The sequence below is a fragment of the Dipteris shenzhenensis genome, chromosome 31, assembly GCF_047967505.1.
Source record: "Dipteris shenzhenensis isolate YYH24624 ecotype China chromosome 31, Dip_SZ_1.0, whole genome shotgun sequence".
Classification (NCBI taxonomy): Eukaryota; Viridiplantae; Streptophyta; class Polypodiopsida; order Gleicheniales; family Dipteridaceae; genus Dipteris; species Dipteris shenzhenensis.
Genome location: NC_141626.1, coordinates 7,324,721 through 7,345,501, shown reverse-complemented (window position 1 = coordinate 7,345,501; position 20,781 = coordinate 7,324,721). Strand labels below are relative to the sequence as shown.

At 42.1% G+C, this 20,781-nt stretch overlaps 1 protein-coding gene across 6 annotated transcripts in view; it reads left to right on the top strand.

Annotated features, from left to right (window-relative positions):
* LOC147880972 (golgin Putative 1) overlaps window positions 1–14,603 on the top strand; it is a 74,182-nt gene extending 59,579 nt beyond the window's left edge. For 2 of the 6 annotated variants that reach the window (XM_087369714.1, XM_087369713.1), the window contains exons 15-21: window positions 3,778–3,825; window positions 3,924–4,019; window positions 13,163–13,239; window positions 13,457–13,502; window positions 13,654–13,746; window positions 13,866–13,910; window positions 14,028–14,603. In XM_087369714.1, the coding sequence (XP_087225840.1) occupies window positions 3,778–3,825; window positions 3,924–4,019; window positions 13,163–13,239; window positions 13,457–13,502; window positions 13,654–13,746; window positions 13,866–13,910; window positions 14,028–14,114 (492 nt within the window). In that variant the 3' untranslated portion in view covers window positions 14,115–14,603. Of the gene's footprint in view, window positions 1–3,777; window positions 3,826–3,923; window positions 4,020–13,162; window positions 13,240–13,456; window positions 13,503–13,653; window positions 13,747–13,855; window positions 13,911–14,027 lie in introns of all 6 variants that reach the window. The other 4 variants (XM_087369715.1, XM_087369716.1, XM_087369718.1 and 1 more) reach the window with 4 other exon arrangements.
* Window positions 14,604–20,781: the final 6,178 nt, after the last annotated feature.

The window sequence follows — 20,781 nt, the reverse complement described above, 5'->3', positions numbered from 1 at the left end:
AACCACTCTGCCATCTTGCATCAAAGTGACTCCTATGCTGTTCCCACATGCATCACAAGTTACAGCAAAGGGTTTTGCAAGATCTGGCAAGATAATAACGGGTTCAGAACACAACTTTTGCTTCAGCTCTTCAAAAGCTGCATTTTCCTTTGGTCCCCACCGAAACGGTACAGCTTTCTTTTGTAAAGCATGCAAGGGAGAAGCAATTTCTGCAAAGTACTTTATAAACCTCCAATAGTATGAACACAACAACCCAAGGAAGCTTATGACTTCATGCAGATTTTTCAGAATTGGCCAACTCCTTATGGCCTCAACTTTTGCAGGATCCATCTTGACTCCATCCTTTGACACTATATGACGGAGAAAATGAATCTCATGCATAAAGAACTCACTTTTCTTGGTGTTTATTAACAGCTTGTGTCTTTTCAACTCTTGAAACACAATAGTGAGGTGTTTCCTATGCTTTTGCTTATTTTTAGAGAACACAATGATGTCATCGAAGAAAGTGCCCACAAACTTTATGCGTGCTCTAAAAATTATGTCCATCATTCTATTGAAAGTGGCAAGTGCATTAGTCAAACCAAAAGGCATCACAAGGAACTCATATAAGCCAAATGAAGTGCGGAAGGCAGTCTTGTTATCTGATGGTATCCACTTTTAAGGTCAATACGACTGAATATCGAGGAACCTTCCAACCGATCCAATATATCATCAATGCGTGGAATTGGAAAATGGTTCTTAATTGTGACTTTATTCAAAGCCCTATAATCAATACACATTCTCCAACTGCCATCCTTCTTTTGCACAAGCATCACAGGGGAACAGTAAGGAGAATTACTTGGTTGTATTAATTCCTTTTCCAAGAGTTCCTTCACTTGTGACATTATCTCTTCCTGTTGTGGCTTACTGACATGATAGGGAGGTATATTAGGCGGTGAGCTTCTTGGAATTATATCAATTTGATGATCCTTAGGCCTCTTGGGAGGTAATTCTTGAGGAAGTGCATTTGAGAAACAATCTTGAAAAGCAGTCCTCTCTCTATCTAAAGCAGAAAGAGTAGAGCCTTCGTGAACTGGTTGGCTGTCCTCTTTGACAAAAATCAAGTACGCTGAAATATGACGCCTTTTACAAGAAGCTGAAACTACAGGGATGGACTCCCCTTTCAACTTTACATCAAGTACATGATTTTTGCCTCTATGAGTTAAAGAAATCTTCTTGTTTCTCATCTGTACATCAGCCCCCACCCTGTACATCCAAGGCATCCCAAGCAAAGCATCACACTCTGGCAAAGGCAAATTTCATAACTCCTGATATGGTAGGAAGGCTTGGCATCAAGCTCGAGGAAATGGGGCCATCCGGCATGTGTGATATGGCCAACCCTGAACTCAACACACCTGTCACTCCTATCATTGGCAAGTTGAGGATGCATATCCAGGGATATCAGGATGCACCAGTTGATGACGTGGATTTGTTTTTCATATTCTCACTCATCCTTCACATCACCTCCTTCATCCTCTTCATCGCCAAATACTCAGGGTCGTTGCCTTGACCATACATACCGTCCATATATACTCTGGATTCCAGGTGAAGGTTCACGTCGGTATACTCTCTAGATTCCAGGTGAAAGTTCACGTCGGTACCAGTCCATATTTAGAGCTATCCTTACACAGTTGCCTCTCCTGCCTCACTTTCATTTCAGTCATAGACCATCACAAACGTCACTGTCCCCTTGGTTATATCCTACATATTGGCTGGTATATTGAGGAATGCAATTAATTTTTCATTGACACGTGTTGAGGGTTAGGACATGCAAAAGATTCATGAGGCTCGGTTATCAGAGGAGAGAGAGACTTTGGGTGGCAGACCATATTCTCTACTGTAAACAATACTAAGGTCTTGGTCCGATAGTGTGAGTAGATCCATACACACGATTGATAGCCACACGAAACCCTTCAATGTGGCCTGCTAAAGGTTCGTGACATCAATACTGGCTCGTGCATTCCTGTGCAGATGGACAATATGTGTGGTGATGTATGTATCAGAAGGAGGAAAGAAATTTATTAGAAGTCTTTGCAAGGCCAAAGGGTCTATGAGACTAAAAGAAACATGATGGAACGATCCAAGGGTGGAGCTGCTAAGCAGGCATCAACACCCATGATGACTACAAAAAGAAAAAACCATATTCATGATCATCACTGCACCAATACATAAGGAAAAGCTCTTTGAGGGCGAGGCATCAATCTTGAGGAGGTGGCTTTGCTGCGCAAGGCTGCAGTGGTGGCATAAAACTCGTGATGGAGCGTTGGCGGTTGTCAGCATGCGTGGTCTGCTGTGGTTTGCGGGCTATGCCCCTGCAGTGAACTAGCGCCATTGTCACCCCTGTGGGTTGTGTCTCCGGTCTAGTAAGCATGGAGGAAGGTTTCCCAATATGATTGTGCCTCAGTCTACTGGTGAGTCTGTCATATCTCTGGCTCATGTGGCCAAGCATATCTGAGCTGGGTAGGAGAGGGGATTGGATAGGGGTCCGAAAGAATTCCTGAAGAGGCAATGATAGCGACCTCGGATCTTATAGTACACAAGGCATATGAGGGTACAATGCTCCTCTGACTCGATCTCCCAGTGATCACATATAGTGCAGATGAGAGCTTCTCTGGGTATCTCCACCCGACCACTCTCAATACAAAGATGGTGTGATGAAACGTGGAACTGTCCAATCGATATCCTCAAGGAGTGGGGGAGGTGGATCCGTGTGTATCCTAGTGGATCGATGCCCTTTGCCAAAGTCTGAGGCAGTGGTCTCTGTAGAAACTGAGCTTGACAGGAAGCTCTCGAGGTGCCAACCAAGTCTCTTAATGTGTGTAGGTGTAGGTGATCCTCTCGGATGACCTGGTTTATCTCATGTTATGTGAGCGGGATGAAGGGGGCCTCGACACTGTACTAGAAGGGAGGTAACCTGTCTATGTGGAGTCCCAAGCTCTCAAACCCTCTGCATGTGCGTGTATACCAACATCTCTACTCTCCCTCTGCCGCCATTGCCATGGATGAGGACAAGGCAGCCTACGTCGCCCTGTGGTACGAGAGCCATACTGTCTAATGCGATAAAGATACGTAGTAACGTGAAACACCACATCAAGCTGTAGTGGGGATGCTCCGAATTCAGGCAGGGAAAAATACTTTTGGGTTCAGAACTTTTTTTTTTGAATTTCACATAATGATGTTGCACTTCTAACTCTTCAAATGAAGTTAACGGAATTCTTGAGTTATCTTTACCTGGTGGTATGGTTCTCACTCCTTGCTACATGCTCCTTATAACATTTTTTGCCTGCCATGATAGGTCTTGTGTGAGTCCTTACGGATGATTTCTGTTTGCATTGAGATTTTCTATACTGCTGGGACCCCCTTGGATAGTTTTGTATTTGTATTCTTGATAAGAAAAAGGCTTTACATTTTTCATATTTACACTTACGGTACAGTACTTTTAATATCTACTTTTAGATTATATTAGCAAGGAGAGACATTACCACGTCATCCTCCCGTATCTTGAGGCAGGCCTAGCTCCTCAGCTCGGACTTTTGTATTGTACAATTATCGGACACAAAGCGGACTCCTCTATGTAACATGTGTCATATGTGTTTATTTATGAAGGCTGTTAACATGGTAGATGTTACACTAAGATGACACAGGTGAGTCATCTCATGATTTAATGTGACAGCCTGTGATGGCATTCTTAAGGTTGTACCTGGCTAGAATCTTATTAATTTTGAAACCATTTGTCAGGCACATGTGGAGCTAGAGAAACGATTCCAAGAGTTGACAGAATTGTTGGTAAGATCATGTACCTCCTGCAAGTCTGAACTTTCTTTAGTAATTTTTAGGTGCTTCTTTCTGCAGTTCACTTTGTAAAAGAAAAACTCTCTCTGCAGTATTCAAAGCAGACACAGCTTGAAGCCATGGCAAGTGAAAAGGCTGCTGCTGTTTTCCAACTCGAGAAGGAATTGAGTAAATCCAGAGAAGCACAGGTTTTTTTGTTTAGCTCTATATCTTTCATTTATGGTGGTCCTTGTTCCTCAGGTTGGAATATGTTTATTTTACCTGTAGAAAACTATTTTGCAGGTTGCCTCTGCAGCTCTCCAATGATATAAGACACAGGAATATGCCACTGAAAAACAGATTGCATTAGGGGGTGTTGATTTATTCTGGTTTAGGTTAAGGGGATACGTTTCCAACCAGAGCATACAAATAAACATCACTGTCCTGAAGACAAAAACGGCCTTCCAACACCAGAAAGCTATAGTGAACTTGTTAAGACCTTAATACGGTCAAATTGAATCTGAAATCTTTAGAAACTGATTAGAAATCAGTGAGACTCTGAAAGGAGAAGCATTACTACTAGCTTGGCAATGAGCATTGGTTGGCACCGATGAACCAAGCATTTGTACTATCTGGCAAACTCTATTAAAAAAGTGAGCGATAGATTGTCTTCAGAAAAACAGCATTCGAACACCTCAATGAACCTCTCACAATGGCCAGGCTTGATTCAGCGAGGGGAAAGAGCAAGGTACGTGTTGTATTTTTCAGAAGTCTCCCATCTAAGGGCTGGGCTGGAGAGAGCCCCTTTGACACAAATATAAGGGCTGGACCCTTCAGACCAGGAAGAAACCCTGCAAGGAAGAGAAGCCAACCACAAATGAGCTCAACCAAAATGGAAGAGAGCTTTCATAACAAGGTGAGTGCATTGCACTGTTGTCCATGGCTTAGAAGTCCTAATGTACACATACATTTCCATTTTAAATATCTTTCAATTTTCCCTCAAGGAAAATGATTGAAGTGCCCAAAAGAAAAATATAAGAATACCTTGGGTACCTAACGACATCATTATCATCGGCATCTGCAGCCCATGGCATCGACTGTACCCTGGACGGCGGGCCCCCTCAGTACAGCAGGTGCAGCAAACAATTGCTGCAACAGCAGCAGCACCAGCCGTACAGCTGTATGGGCTGCTGTCCAGGGCCATACAGGTGAGCACAGCAGCTTGCAGGCATTCAGCCACGACACATGACAGTCGGACAGGTGGCAGGGCCAGTTGGCCAGATACAGGTCCAGTCGTCGTACATGTGCTCCAGTCTATATAAGGGGGTTCATTCCTCCTATTTTGAGGACCAGACCTGGACCTGGATTTCCTCCTCAGTACCTGCCTTCAGTGCAGCAACAGCAGGGTCATCCAGTGGCAGCCAATGACTTGATCCAGCTGCAGGGAAAGGGAAAAGGGAACAGTGGGCAGATCTCCACCCTTGCCGTTTCCACATTCAAGAAGGATCTCCTTCACTGCAGTTGCATCTGATCTTTACTACAGTTGTAATCTGTCATGATCTGTGACGTATTCCTTTCTCTATTTCTAGACTTATGGATGGTTTGATGAATGGAAACTTGTGGAAGGGTATGCCCTTTCGACGGGACACTTCCTATGAGGCACAACCCTTCACTTCCTATGAGGCACAACCCTTCACAAGAGACATCCTATTGAAGAGACACTCCTATTGTAATGTACCCTCTCATCAAGGGTCACAGCTCCTTATCCTTTCTCAGCTCCGTGGACTCTGCAACCTACTCCTGTCCTCTCACGAGCAGTAACACCACTTTCGGCATCACCAGTGTTACCTCAGACAGGACCTCCTTTACCAGATTTCCACGGGTGGTTCCATCCTGCCTCGCCTGTCCCCTCCAACATGAGCAACCTCAGGGAGCAGCCCGAATCTTCTTCCAGGAATGGTACAAACTAGAGCGCAAGTTCACGCTTTTCTCACAGGGATCCTGACTTGGTCCAGAAAGTTCAACAACTTCAAGATTCTCGCAGTACCACACATACAGAGGATGACGTGACGCAATCAGACGACTATGCGGATTCATTCCCACCGGAGGTAGAAAACACTGAACTACGTGTCCTCTACCGTTTACTACAAGCTTCCAAAACTAAAATAATTGACATCAAACTTCCGGAAGCCTACACTGGTCAACGCAATCGCCGAACAGTTGACTAATGGCTCGCAAAAATGCGCATGTATTTTGATACTGTTGACCTCACTGAAGGCAAAAAGATCGCCTTGGCAGCCTCCCTCCTCAAGGATACAGCTTTTCTATGGTGGCAAAGACGCTTAAAGGACGGCAAAAGTGTGTTAACATGGGAACGTTTTGAACACGTGCTCCGTAAGCAGTTCATACCTGCCAATGCGGACTTCCAAGCACGTTCAAAACTCCGACAGTTGGAGCAAACGGGCTCCCTGTCTTCCTACATCTCTCAGTTCACCACATTGGTGCTAGAGATTGATGGTTTAACTGAGGATGATCGCCTTCATGCTTTCATCTCAGGCCTAAATCCCTCGTTACGCATTGATGTCCTTAAAGTAAACATTACCACCACAGCTGGCACTATTGCTTACGCAGAGCGCATTACAGATTTCCAAAACACAGGGAAGCAGAGTGCTAATCGCACACAGAACTCTCCTATGGCCAAAGGTGCTCGCCCTCAAGATAACACCAGGTTTCGAAAAAACTCCGGTAATCAAGGTCAGCGACAGTCTCAAGATCCCCAGAAGACTCAGAAATCATTTGTTGGATTCCAACAGAAGCACTCCTCCAAGGATCGCGCCTCTTCTTCTTCACAAAGTCATTACCGACATCCCCAACATAAAGGTGCGGCCACTGACAAGAAGAACAACTCCAGCACAAAAGGACTTTGTACCATCTGTACAGGCGACCATAGATGGTTCGATTGTCCCAAGCGACCAAAGCAAAATTCCAATATGGAACCTAGCACTTCCCAAAGAGAAGATGCTACCCCAGCACAAGACAAGAAAGGCTAAGCTGTTCGAATGGCGAATACCATCCACCTGAGCCTTGCCAGCAACCCCGAACCTTCCCTGGCCACTCAAGTACTTCGTGTTCAAGGATCGATTCGTGGAACAACGGTCACTATCCTCATCGACAGTGGCTATTCTCATAATTTCCTAGCTAGTTCTATGGTCGACAAACTTCGGTTGACCACCAGTCCTAGTCTCACGGACTATTAGATTGAACTCGCAAATGGAACTACTTTCTTGTGCAACACCAGGATCAAAAACTTGTCTTTTCGCATCCAACATTATACGGATAAGTTGAACTTCGACATCATGCCTCTTTCTCGGTACGATGTCATACTTGGACAACAGTGGCTCTACGACTATGATCCATCAATCAGTTTTCACAGCCATACTATACAGTTTGTCTACCAGGGAAAACTTATTGAGCTAACTGGTTCTAGGGACTCTCCTTTAACCCCAGTTGCCTCTGCCCTACAAGTAAAGAAGTGGGTTTGTAAACGTCAAGTAAAGACTTCACTTCTGTTGGTTACGGCAATCGAGGAGACACCAACAAATGATCCTCCTGAATACCTCAACCAACCTTTTTTCCAGCCCTATTTCCACAGGAATTGCCAAAGCAGTTACCACCTCGATGACCAGTGGATTACCCAATCGAACTTATTCCCGGCAGTAATCCACCGTCGAAACCTCCTTATCGGGTTTCTTACACTCAAAATGAAGAAATCCAAAGACAGGTGACCGAGCTACTCGACAAAGGTCACATTCGGCCCAGTCGCAGCCCTTTCGGATCTCCTGTACTACTTGTGGAAAAAAAGAATAAGTCAATGCGCCTCTGCATTGACTACCGAGCCCTCAACAAGCTCACTATAAAAAACAAGTATCCATTGCCTCGCATCGATGACCTCTTTGATCAACTTCTACATGCAACATAATTCTCAAAGATTGATCTTCGTTCAGGTTATCATCAAATTCGCATACGAGAAGGCGATGAGTACAAGACAGCTTTTCGAACAAAGTATGGACACTATGAATGTTTGGTCATGCCTTTTGGGTTAAACAATGCCCCGGCCACGTTCATGACACTCATGAATGACATCTTCAGGCCTTTCCTCGATAAGTTCGTCATCGTTTACCTCGATGACATCCTCGTTTTCAGCAGATCCCTACATGAGCACAAACAACATCTTCACCAAGTTTTTGAAGTTCTCCGCGCAAATTCTCTCTACATCAACATTGAGAAGAGTGAGTTCTTCAAGACCCAACTCGAATATTTGGGACATGTTATTTCTGCTCAAGGCATCTCTGTGGATCCTAAGAAGGTCGAGGTAATCCGAAACTGGCCTACTCCTAAGAATGTTCATGATGTCCGCTCTTTTCTCGGATTGGCAAACTTCTACTATACAAAGGTGTATCAGTTTTCGAAAATCGTAGCTCCTATGTCCGAGTTATTGAAAAGCACATTAATTTTTCAGTGGCTTCCCGAAACAGAGTATAGTTTCCAACAACTCAAGCAAGCACTCACTACCACACCAGTTATGGCTATTGCTGACCCAAACCTTCCATTTGAGGTCATGACCGACGCTTCCGACATCGCTACTGGAGCAGTCTTGATGCAAGAAGGCAGAGTTATTGCTTTTGACAGCCATAAACATTCTTATATCCAAACCCGATACCCGGTTTATGATAAGGAGTTTCTTGCCGTTGTACATGCTTATCGCTCTTGGAAACATTATCTCATGGGAGCCGACTCTGTGGTCAAGACAGACCATCACTCTTTAAAGTATATCTTTACTCAGCCAGTCATGAACGCTCGACAAGCACGCTGGGTTGAGTTTCTGGCCAACTTTCACATGACCATTGAGTACATTCCAGGACTACGCAATGTAGTTGCAGATGCTCTCAGTAGGTTACCTCTAGCATCAGCTATGGTAATCTCTACATTATCTGTGGATGTTCCGAATTCATTCAAAGGAAAGTATTTCAATGATAAAGACTTTGGCACAGCAGTACAGGTTCTTTCAAAAGATCAACCTTCCACTTCTGAACAAAAGATTTTCTCTTCCTATTCTTATACGGACGACCTTCTGTATTATCAAGATCGCGTCTGTGTACCACATGACAAGGATGTTCGACGTCTTTTGTTAAAAGAGCATCATGTAGTTCCTTATACTGTCCATCCAGGCATCAATAAGACTTATCGGTTACTCAGTGCAACATACTACTAGCCTCAGATGAAAAGCGACGTCATCAAAATGGTTACATCTTGCTTATCTTGTCAACAAATGAAAGCAAGCCGACGACTTCCAACAGGACTTCTTCAGCCTCTTTCAGTTCCAACTGAAAGGTGGGAAAGTATTTCCATGGATTTCATTACAACACTACCACGATCCTCCAGAGATAACACTCAGATTATGGTAATTGTTGATCGATTGTCCAAAATGGCACACTTTGTTGCTTGCAAAAGCAGTGCACAGGCTCCGGACATAGCCAAACTCTTCATACAACACATCTTCCGACACCATGGATTGCCCAAGAATATCATATCCGACAGAGATCCTAAGTTTACCAGTCACTTTTGGATTTCACTGTTCGAATCTTTGGGTACAACTCTACTGTTCAGTTCAGCCTACCACCCAGAATCAGATGGCCAGACTGAAAGAGTCAACCAAGTTCTGGAAGAAATGCTTCGACATTATATTCAGTCACGCCTAGCAGCTTGGGAAGAGTATCTACCACTCCTTGAGTTTGCTTATAATAACTCTTTCCATAGTGCCATCAGCATGACTCCATTCCAAGCAGCTTATGGACACACTCCGATTGTACCAACGAATTTTGTACTTCAACATCGAGTGGCCCTAGCTGATCAACTGGTTCAAGAAATGCAAGACATTCTACTCCAAGTCAGGGATCATATGCGAAAAGCGCAAGAGCGGTATCAACGGTCTGCCAACAAACATAGACGTCACCTGGAATTTGACACTGGTGACATGGTGCTATTATTTGTAGCCCCACATCGCTATAAGACGGTTAAGTCTGTGTTTCCTACGTTGCGACCAAGATACTATGGACCTTTCTGGATTGTCAAGAAAAATTCAACTTTAAGTTACAAATTGGAATTACCACCATCATGGGGTAAAATCCATCCAACATTTCATATTTCTTGGCTAAAGATGTACATTCCAGGCGATGAAGCAGTTCCTCCTGCAGGTGATTATGTCCCAGAAATTGAAGACGATTATGTTCTCCTTATTCCTGAGCGTATTCTGGACCATCGACAGCGAGAGACTCGACATCGACTTATCACAGAATTTCTTGTTCTTTGGCAAGATCTGGACGACTCCGACGCTACTTGGCAATCTGATGAAGACTTGCAGCAGTACCCTGACATTTTACAGCAGTATTTTCAGAATTTACCGTGATATTTTCTACATCAGTTCATTCTCTCCACCAGGGTCTTATTTTGAGTGGGAGGGGATGTCACCATCTGTGACGTATTCCTTTCTCTATTTCTAGACTTATGGATGGTTTGATGAATGGACACTTGTGGAAGGGTATGCCCTTTCGACGGGACACTTCCTATGAGGCACAACCCTTCACTTCCTATGAGGCACAACCCTTCACAAGAGACATCCTATTGAAGAGACACTCCTATTGTAATGTACCCTCTCATCAAGGGTCACACCCTTCACAAGGGGTACACACCTCTTCATGCACATACCCTTTGGAGTACACACCTTTTCATGTGTGACTCTTCACTCTCTATATTAGAGAGGCCCAATTGTATGGATGACACACAACATCTACCCTACAGACATTCAAGCAATACAATTATTCCTTGTTCTCTGCTATTTCAGTCTCCTTTCTGTTCCTTAGCACATTTCTAAATATAGTAAATCTAGGATTTCTTACAGTGGTATCAGAGCAAAATTCGCTCCTGCCTGTAGGAAATGCCCCCCACCTTCTAGCGCCGATCTGATACATCTTTTCCGCTAGAAGGATAATCGGCCTTTTGGCTCAACAATAGAGTAAATATCTCTTTGGAGGGGGGCGTGCCACATCAATAGCACCTGTTTTGTGTGCTTTTTCACAGCTCTATTCAGCAGTTTGTAGGACAGAGAGTGCATTAGACTTCTCCCTATTACATCAGTATTAGAACTTCAGCTTTTCCCTAGGATAGAGAGGTTCAGTCAGGGATAGTTTATGGTGCAGACATGATTTGGCAGACATATCATGAGTTCCAGCAAGCCTTCGAACTGCAGTATGCAGGAGGACACGGGCTTCACAGACCCACTACCAGTTCTCTACACTCACAGCACCTCCGCCTACAGAGGCTCCGGTGATGGCTTCTGCCATGATGGCGATGATGCAGGCCATGATGCAGATGCAAATGCAGCAATCTGACAATTACTTACATGCATGCTCCAGCTTCAAGAGATGCAAGAGGATAGAGAGCGCCACCGTCAAGTCCAAGCAGCAAAGCAGGCCCACAAGCACACTGATCTAGGAGCCATGTCAGAGGCTTGAGAGGCCAAAGAGAGCTAAGTCACGAGGCTCAGGAGGTGAGGCAAGGGAGAGGGTTCATCGCCCCACCAAATCGTCATTTCCCAAGAAGTTCAAGTTCTTACGGTACAATTTCAAAATCATACCTTTCGTGTCGATCCCCTAGCTCAACTGATTTGAGAGTTACTTCTCGGTGGTGCCCATGGGAGACAACAAGCTGTGCATCCTTGCATCAATGCACTTTACAGGCAAGGCGGTCACTTGGTGGCACAAGTGGGGAAATGATTTTTGTGATGCAGATTACGAGTTGCCTCATTATTCGTGGACGGATTCCTGAAGGATATCGAGACACGCTTCCTGCCACTTTAGTATTTGGGTTGTTTGTAGAGTCAATTCTTTGAACTCCCCACATTCTAATTTTTACAGGTGACAGGTCTTCAAAAAGGCAAATGTACGAGGTAATGGTCAACTGCAGGATAAACATACCAAATTCAAGAGGTTAAGCAGCTGAGGAGATTGTGAATGGGTTATCTCAAAAGATGCCAACAATGAAAAACAAAGTAGAGACAGGATATGCCAAAGTACACAGCATGGAACAGAAAATAGAGAAGGAAATATCTGAACTAAAAGTGCAGGCAGAGGTAGGGCAAAAGCAGGTCCAAAAACAGAAGACACCATCAAACCCTATTGATGACCTGGGAAAAATCCCTCAACATCAGAACTGTGAGGGTGGACCGTGGAAGAGGGTGAGAATGAAGACATTGAAAAGGTCCTCACAAGTCTTCCAAAAAGACCATGCACATATCTGGAACAAAATGGCAAGAACCATTTAGACTAGGGAGGAAAGGAAAAAGCCAAGACAAATAGTAGTTAAATTCCAGGATGTACAGTCCCGCCTCAAAGTACTCAATCATAAGCATTATTTCAAGGGGCACTCTATTTGAACAAATTAAAATCTTACAAGGAGTCAGTATGCAACATAAACTCAAAGAGCTTGAAGTCATTAGAAACGTTAAACAGGAAGGAAAGAATGCCTACATGAAGGATGGGAAAGCTGTCCTTGCAGAAAAGAGCAAAAGGGGAGCGAAGCTTAAATAGGGACTTGAGACCCCCAGGATCAAAGTATGAATGTGGGAGGGTGGACTTTGGACAAGGTCATTGCATTGGAAGATGAAATAGCAGAGACAAACATACTTACAGTATTGGAGACATGGGAACGTAAGGGAATGGATCTCCTAAGAGATTTTTGAAAGCATCGATATGGAACACAAAACCACATATTGGAGGAAGAGGTTTTGGTGGGATAGCATGCTACATCAGCTTGACATTGGAAAAGACAGCCAAGGTCATAAAAGAAGACCCACATATACAATAAAGGTAGTTGGAGATAGTAGCAAAAGAGGGAAATATCAGGCTGGCAGCATGCTACTTCACACCCCCACAAGCACCCATATACAAACACAACAGCCATTTATCACAGGAAGACCCTTATATGCATTTGGGGAAGGACATAGCTTCTAGAGAACATGCTATTATTCTGGCAGGGGATCTCAATCACTCTCACAAAGCAGTACCTTGGTGATTGTTGAAAAATGTAGGCGAAGTCTAAGGAGTTGTTAGATTTTGTGCATTTGTAGTCTCAACCAGGACAATATTGCAACATAATGAAAAACAGTTTGCAATAACATGATATTTTGCTATGCATCTTCTGTGAAGTCATAGACTCAGCCAGGACAATATTGGAACATGATGAAAAGCAGTTTGTAATAATGAGCTGAAACCAGTTTTTGTTTTTCTCTGTGCAGGCCGAAGCTGAGCAGCACAAAAGAATACGGCACTCGATCTCCGGTTGGGACGATGAAAGTGACATGAAGCCTTTAGTGTGAGTTCTTAATGCTATCTTTATTGGGAACCAATTTTGTTATTTGATTAATATGTCATTATTCAAGTGAAGGCAAGGTTTCAAATGCTATACAAAGGCTGTAGGGGAGGGAATTGCCACTTAGTGATGACAAAGCAATTTCATAATACTAGGCCATTTTGATGTCTTACTTTGAGGCATGTCTAGCTGCTATTTGCTGAGCCTTTTGATAACACAGGTCTTTGGGATTGCAACAACGGCATCTTGTGGGTCCAAGTTTCCGGGTAATTCTTAAGGTCCTTCTCATTTGTGTTCATACTATACTTAAATTGTGTGATCATTGTTGAGCTCAAAAGGCTGAAGTGCTTGGCATATGGTACACTCTATATAGAGCTGTTCTGATTTGAAATTTGTGGTGTCCATTCTTTCTATCAGAAAGCAGCTAAGCTTTTAGATTCAGGTGCTGTCACAGCTGGCAGATTTTTGTGGCGTCGGCCTTTGGCCCGTCTTGCTGTGTTACTTTACTTGGTAACTCACACTCCTGATTTCACCTCCTGTGAATTAAATTGCAAATTCTTTTGGTTTGAACATCTTTTACAGCAGTGTTGATAACTGGATTTCTGAAATATTTGGTGAGCTTGCTGTAGGTATGTGTACATGTATTCTTGCTGTATTTGCTGCATCGACTTCAGGTAAGTGCATCCGTGTCTTGCAAAAGCATAAGCTTTATTTGGATAAAATATTAAGCAGATTCTTTACCTTCACCGCAAAATAAGAACTGATGGAGCATGGAATTCACAACTTTACAGGAGCAAGTTGATAATTCAATGTCTTCTAAGGAGGAAATTGAAGCAGCAGCTGCTGCAGGACTTGTAAAAGTTGGCATGCGTACATGAGGTCTACCAAAAAGCTAGTATCGAAGTTCACTTACACAAAAGCAAACTACTGTACAGATTTGTCATGTTTAATCAAATGAAACTGATTGTGTAACAGCTCCTCAAGGCATAGCTGTGGTGGCACTTCTCAAGTCTGCCCTGTCAGCTTTGGGTATTCCTGCCAGCTGGTCACGGTGGACGTGAGAAATAATGATTATCTAGTCCTAGAAGAGCCTGTGAGGTCGAATGCCTTTTCATGATAGTATTATTTGAAATATCAGTGCTAAGGGTATCTTGTGAGGAGATTGCCTTCATGTACAATGCTTAACCTGATATTTTCGATAATCACTTATGCTTATTTCAAAAATCTTGTAAAATGTCATGTGGAGTTTCACATTAGTTTTGAATCGGACGTCGTTAGTTTAGCAACTTCACTCGCCATGTATCAGCATAAACTGCAATGGCACCATTATTCATTGTGCAAATTGGGTAATATAGAGGATTGATCTGGGAGCGTGGTTCTTACTATGGCTTTCTAACGTCCACATGCATGTCTTGTGGGTCTCTTATATGTTATGTAATAAGGGGCTTCTTGGTGTCGTCCATGTCCTTTCTTGACATCGTGTTACTTTTTCTCGACTTACTTTTGCCAATCATCTCTTCCAATGTTTGTCAATTGTCCATTGTTGTCATCAACTGTGTTGTGACTCTGTATTGCTTTCTCTTCATCCAACTATTTGTGGAGTATCCTTTGAGGCTTGCTTAATTTGGTTGTATATTTTGTTGGAATCTTGTTCGTATTGCTGACAGTAAGGCTCATTGATGGAGTCTTAATTCAATTTGGTAGCAGTATTCACTCTTGAAAGCTTACCCAAATTGTTGTTAATGGTACTCATTGCTTGAGTTTTATCCATTTTGATGATGGTGCTTCTTGTAGAAGTTTTATCCAATCCGGTATTCAAGTGGTGTTGCTTAAAGATCTCTTGCCCATTTGAAATTGTTGAATCTATGACATACGCATCCTTTGAGCCTTATCCATTCAATAAATTTCAAGATAGTGGTTGCTTCTCTTCTTGAAGTAAGACTTTCACTCTTCACTTTTGTTGAATAGGACTGTGTTGACGTTCACCTATTGTTGATGTTCGCACCAGTAGCTGGCCATCAGTATTCTGTATTGTAATGCTTTTGAAATGCTCTTGCTACTTTGATACTTTTTGACTAGAATGGTCTTCTTGATGATTAAAACATGTTATGACTTGTATTTTCTTTTGAATTGTTGCGTCTTCTTTGTTCAATAGATCGCTCCCCCTTAATTTTGAGTTGGTTGTCTTACCATCTTGTCTTTGCATTTGCCATTGGTAGGCATGTCTTCTATTGTTTGAAGATTTCCATCTTCTTGTAGATTTTTTTGTCACTATTCTTTTTATAAGTTCTCTCGATGATGTCATCTTGTTCTTGTAGGTGTTGCCACTTTGTTTACATCGATGTCTCTTTGGTTAATAATCTCTCCCTTAAGCTGTGCTTGACTGATAATCTCTTGGCTATGTCACCTTGATCATGTTGAGGGTGCTTATCAATCAACTAGCTGATATTGAGCTGATATTAAAGACGAAATGATGCTTTGTTCGTGTGGTCGTTGAACAGCCTTGCCAAACGGTGCAGAGTTGAGAAACGTGGTTCTCATAAATTCAATGAGAACGTACAATGCATTGCTACACAAGGCAGTACGATTAAGAAGGGGGTCACCAATGAGTACAAAAGAAAGAAAAAGGTAGTCTTTATGAATGTGGGTATCAAAGAGTGAGAAGACGAGTTGGTTGTCAAAAAAGGCTCAACAAAGATCGGAAAAGAGAAGCTAAAAAAGCTTTTCAAAGAGATGGCAATAAGGGAGCTCTAGAAAAAGAATAAAAAGTTGCTGGGCATATTAGCAATGAATGTCGTTTAAGACGATACTAGAACACATGCAAACGGGCCGTAGAGATCCACTAGGTAGAAAGGGAGGGCAAAAGGCTCTATCAAAGACATAGGCTTAAGAATGCCAAACCTACATGTTTCATTTGCGAAAAGGTCATTTGAAGGAATGTAGAGTGTGGAAAAAGCAACTAGATACGTTGCGATGAGTAAGCAAAATCAGGCCTAGTTTCGACGCACATAAAAGCGAATGTGATCATAAGGTCGCAAGAAAAGGACCAAAAGAATCAATAGAAGCTAGAAAGAGCCAAGAATTCATTAGAAAGACGAGAAGATGGCGATTGAGATCACCAAGGCATTGAAGCAAAAAGAGCCTTTGGTAGAGCTAAGCAAAGAACTTGAATGTTATTAGTAGACGAATTTGAATCAAAACACAAAAAGAAAGAGAGAACCATTAACGTCAGCAAAAGACCTCATGGGTCTATGAGACAAAGTACAAACAACCAAAAAATGACTTACTACCTCTAGATAATCTAAGAGTCTAGGGAGTGGACAAAGCCAGCTATGCAAGTGAAGTACAATAAGGTTTGTTTATGAGAATTGGATGCCCAGTTGAAATCATGTCAAATCAACAAATTTACTTCATCAACTCAATAATATAAATGATGATGAACGAATTGCTAATTCAGCATAAGAAGTCAACGAATTATTAGTCAATGGCGAATGGTCAAGTAGAGGCTACGGAAAAGGTGCTTAGAACTATTCTCTAGAAGGCTATGAATAAACACAAATCATAAGCTCTAAACTACGCTATGGGGCTATCATATAGCCTTTAAGGTCACCATGAAGCCCATGCCCTTCCAATTGGCTATAATCTTGAGGCCATTGAAATTTCTCATGCCCAGCCTAAGGTTAGCAGCATAGCACATGAATGGTCAAGAGGAAGCCTTGTAGAAAAGGCTAAACTAATTAACAAAGATGGATGAATTTCAATTGAGAGCAGTCTAGTCACAAAGCATTATCCAAAGGAGGAGGAAGGCATGGCTCAAAGGCACATGAATCGAATTTCAAAAGTACATAGGTGAAAATCCTCGTTCTCATTCATGAACCTTTATATGAATGGTAGTGATATTGCAATGTGATACAAAGGAGGAATATAGCCAAGGATAATCTTGTATCCCACGATGTTCGTTGACAAAGCAGTGAAGTGCTTTGACTAGTGTCTAGATGGTCATTTCAGGAGATGGACTACATTGAGTGAAGCCTTCCTAAAAGGCTTTCAACACAAGCTCAGGAAGGAAGATGTGATGATGAAGCTCAATGGAATCAAGCAGAAAGGTAGGAAACTGGTATATGACTTTGGGTTCTTTGTTTAATAATCCCTCCCTTAAGCTATGCTTATTTTATGGTTCCTTAGGTTAGGCTAATGGTTGCCTCTATTTCTTATATAGGCTTTATAGAGGAAATTCTAAAGCTTTTAGTTTTAAAATTCTCTTTACTCGTTTTTTTTCAAACTAGGGTCGTTTTGATTTGATCGTGAGGCATTTCACTTGGCCTATGTGCATCTTTCTCCCTTTGCACCCTATTCTTCTATTATGCTTATTTTTTCTTCATACACTTATGTTTATTTTTAAATAAAAAATCCATAGGCTTTCTTTTCGAGCTTTTGATTAAATGGATCCATCTCATTAACTCCAATATTGATGAGGTTGTTGATGTATGTGATAATGATAGATTCTATTAGGCAGTTATGATAGGTAATGTCTCACTTTCTCTTTCTCTTTCTCTCTTCTTGGCTATGCTTTGCATTTGTCATCCTTCACACACTCTCTCTTTATCGAATTCCATGTTTAAGAATCTTTGATGCTATCGAGCATCAACATTTTGGCACTGTAGATGGGACATGCATGTATAGGGCGATTGTTATGAGAAGATCTCATGTTGAAAGGTTCCCCTAAGAGCTCATGTATTTATAGTATCAACCCAAAAGGACTCAAAGAAATGAACCCGTTATTGAAACCCTACGCTCATGGAATGTGATTGTGTAGGATTCATGCAAGCCATGTGGGTAACTTAGGGCTTGAGTAGCAATAGCCTTTGTGGTAGGTCTTACTACCTTGTATATTTGACAATATAATTTTGGTCACTCATAGGAGCAATTAGAGGCTATCGGGATGCTATCTCCCCCTTGAAGGTGGTGTCAATCCCTAAAAGACCAAAGCACAAAAAGGGTACACAAAAATCAATAATCTTTTCAACGTCATCTTTGCCCAAGTCTCAAAATTTAGCTTGGGTAGATATGGAAGCAAAAAAGGAAAGCCCTTGACTAAGCCAACAAATTCCCCGCTTCCAATGCTTCTAATCCATCTTGTTTGGGCTTCCCAGCAGACAATATCGGTTTCAAGTGTTTTAGATGACCAATAGAGTAGCTCCTCATATTGACCGCCGGACAAGGACCAAGTTGGAATTGAAGCATGTGGTGTCCCCTAGCAAGACATGCTTCCATGCCCCAAAATGTCAACTGGCCATATAGCTCATCTCATCTGAGCCCACAAGCTCAATATATGTGAATAAGCATTAAGTTTACATTGCAGGCATTTGGAATCTATTGAAAAATTTATATTATGGTATCTTGCATCCTTTAGCCCAAAGACTATGCCAAACCTAAGGGCATCTGTCACAATTAGCTTAAGGTGTGCTAGTAATAACGAAATGGATGTCTTAACTTTTAGTTGTTTGTCCATTCAATCCACCAATCATGATGATTCAGTGCAGTGTTGGAAAAGTAAGCTGTTGCGTTAGCTTTGGACCCGAGCTAGTGGTGAAATCCACAAGTCATGATGCTTGAAAGTAATGTTACTAGTGAGAAACTTAATGAAGAACAACTTTGATAAACACTTTCTCGGATCTCTTAAGTCCAAACTCCACCAATAGACTATGAGAAAAAAAATTCTCTTGGTGATGCATCGGCGAGCATAAGGGATTGATCCCATCAATCCTTTGGTCTTTGATGGTGAATTATTAGAGGGGCACATCTGCTTGTGACCTACACTAGGGGATTCGAATGTGGGCAGCCAGCTGAGGTGGGCAAACAACTTCCGGTTGCACCAAAGTCCGAGTTGGGATGATGTAATAAGGGCTTGTTTTGACACAGGCAAGTGAGGTGTGGACACATGGGTGGCAAAAGGACACGGTTCCCAAGGCATAGCTCTAGTGGTACTTCCCAAGTCTGTCTTGTCAGCTTTGGGTATTCCTGCCAGGTGGTCAAGGTGGGAGTGAGAAATAATGATTATCTAGTTCCAGAAGAGTCTGTGAGGTCGAATGCCTTTTCATGATAGTGTTATTTAAAATATCAGTGCTAAATGTTTTGCATATCATGATTTGATAATGTCCGTGCTGAAGTCTTTAATTATTCTAGTGTATTTTATGGTGATTCCCTATCTTTGTTGGTGATGCACTTAACTAGAGGCATGCTTAATTTGGTTGTATATAAAGAGGAAGAAGAAGACGAGTTGGTTGTCATACAACACTCAATGAACATAGGAAAAGAGAAAGATAAAAAAGCTTCAAAGAGATGGCGATAAAAGGAGCTCCAGAAAAAGGAGGAGTTTGGTCCATCGAGTGCAAAGTGGATAGACATACTAGCAATGAATATTAGTCAAGACAATACTAGAACCACACCCAAAAAGTGACTCACTACATCTGGATAACTAGAGAACCAAGGGAGTGCACAAAGCTAGCTCCTCCCCCTGAGTTATTATAGGGCATAACTACATTCTCATACTACTATAAGGTGGCCTTTATAACATCCATTTAAGACTGGAAGTCTTTAACAGAGAGTGTGGTATGTAATCAAGCATCCCTAAAGGAGAGACGAGTCGAAAAGTGATGATGAAATGGAAAACAGTCGAGGGGAGCATAACAAAATCACTTGTAGCATGAGAGAAATTTCATGAATTGAATGTAACGATTTCAATAGGTTAACTATTGGAAATCGCTTCCTACTACATATTAGATTTCATAGGCCCATTCAAGGTTGCCACACATCTAATAGGGAATAAGTACATCATATGGCAATCGCCTAGGCCACTAAATGGGTCAAAGCAAAGGCCTTAAGGGATAATCCAAGTGAAGTACAATAAGGTTTGTTCGTGAGAAAATCAAGTGTAGTTTTGGATGCCCAATTGAAATCATTTCAAATCAACAAATCACTTCATTAACTTAATGATACAATTATGACCAAGGAATTCTTGATTCAGCATAAGAAGTCAACGGCTTATTAGTCAAGAGTGAATGGTCAAGTAGAGGCTACGGACAACGTGCTTAAAACCATTTGTTAGAAGGCCATGAATGAACACTAAAATCATAAGCTCTAAACTACACTATGGTGCTACCACATAGCCTTTATGGTCTCCATGAAGCCATGCCCTTCCAATTGGCATTTAGTCTTGAGGCCATTGCATTGATGGAATTTCTCATGGCTAGCCTAAGGGTAGTAATATAGCACATGAATGACCGGTCAAGAGGAAGCCCTATAGAAAAGGCTAAACGAATCAACAAAGATGGATGAATTTCAATAAGAGCAGCCTAATCGCAAAGCATAATTCAAAGAGGAGGAAGGCATGGCACAATTGCCATATCAATCAAGTATCAAAGTATGGATGTGGCATTGTGCGAAGCCTTCCTTAAAAGGTTTCAACACAAGCTGGGAGATGACATATGAAGCTTTGCATTTTCACACTCTTTATTGACATGTTTAACAATCTTTGAGGATCAA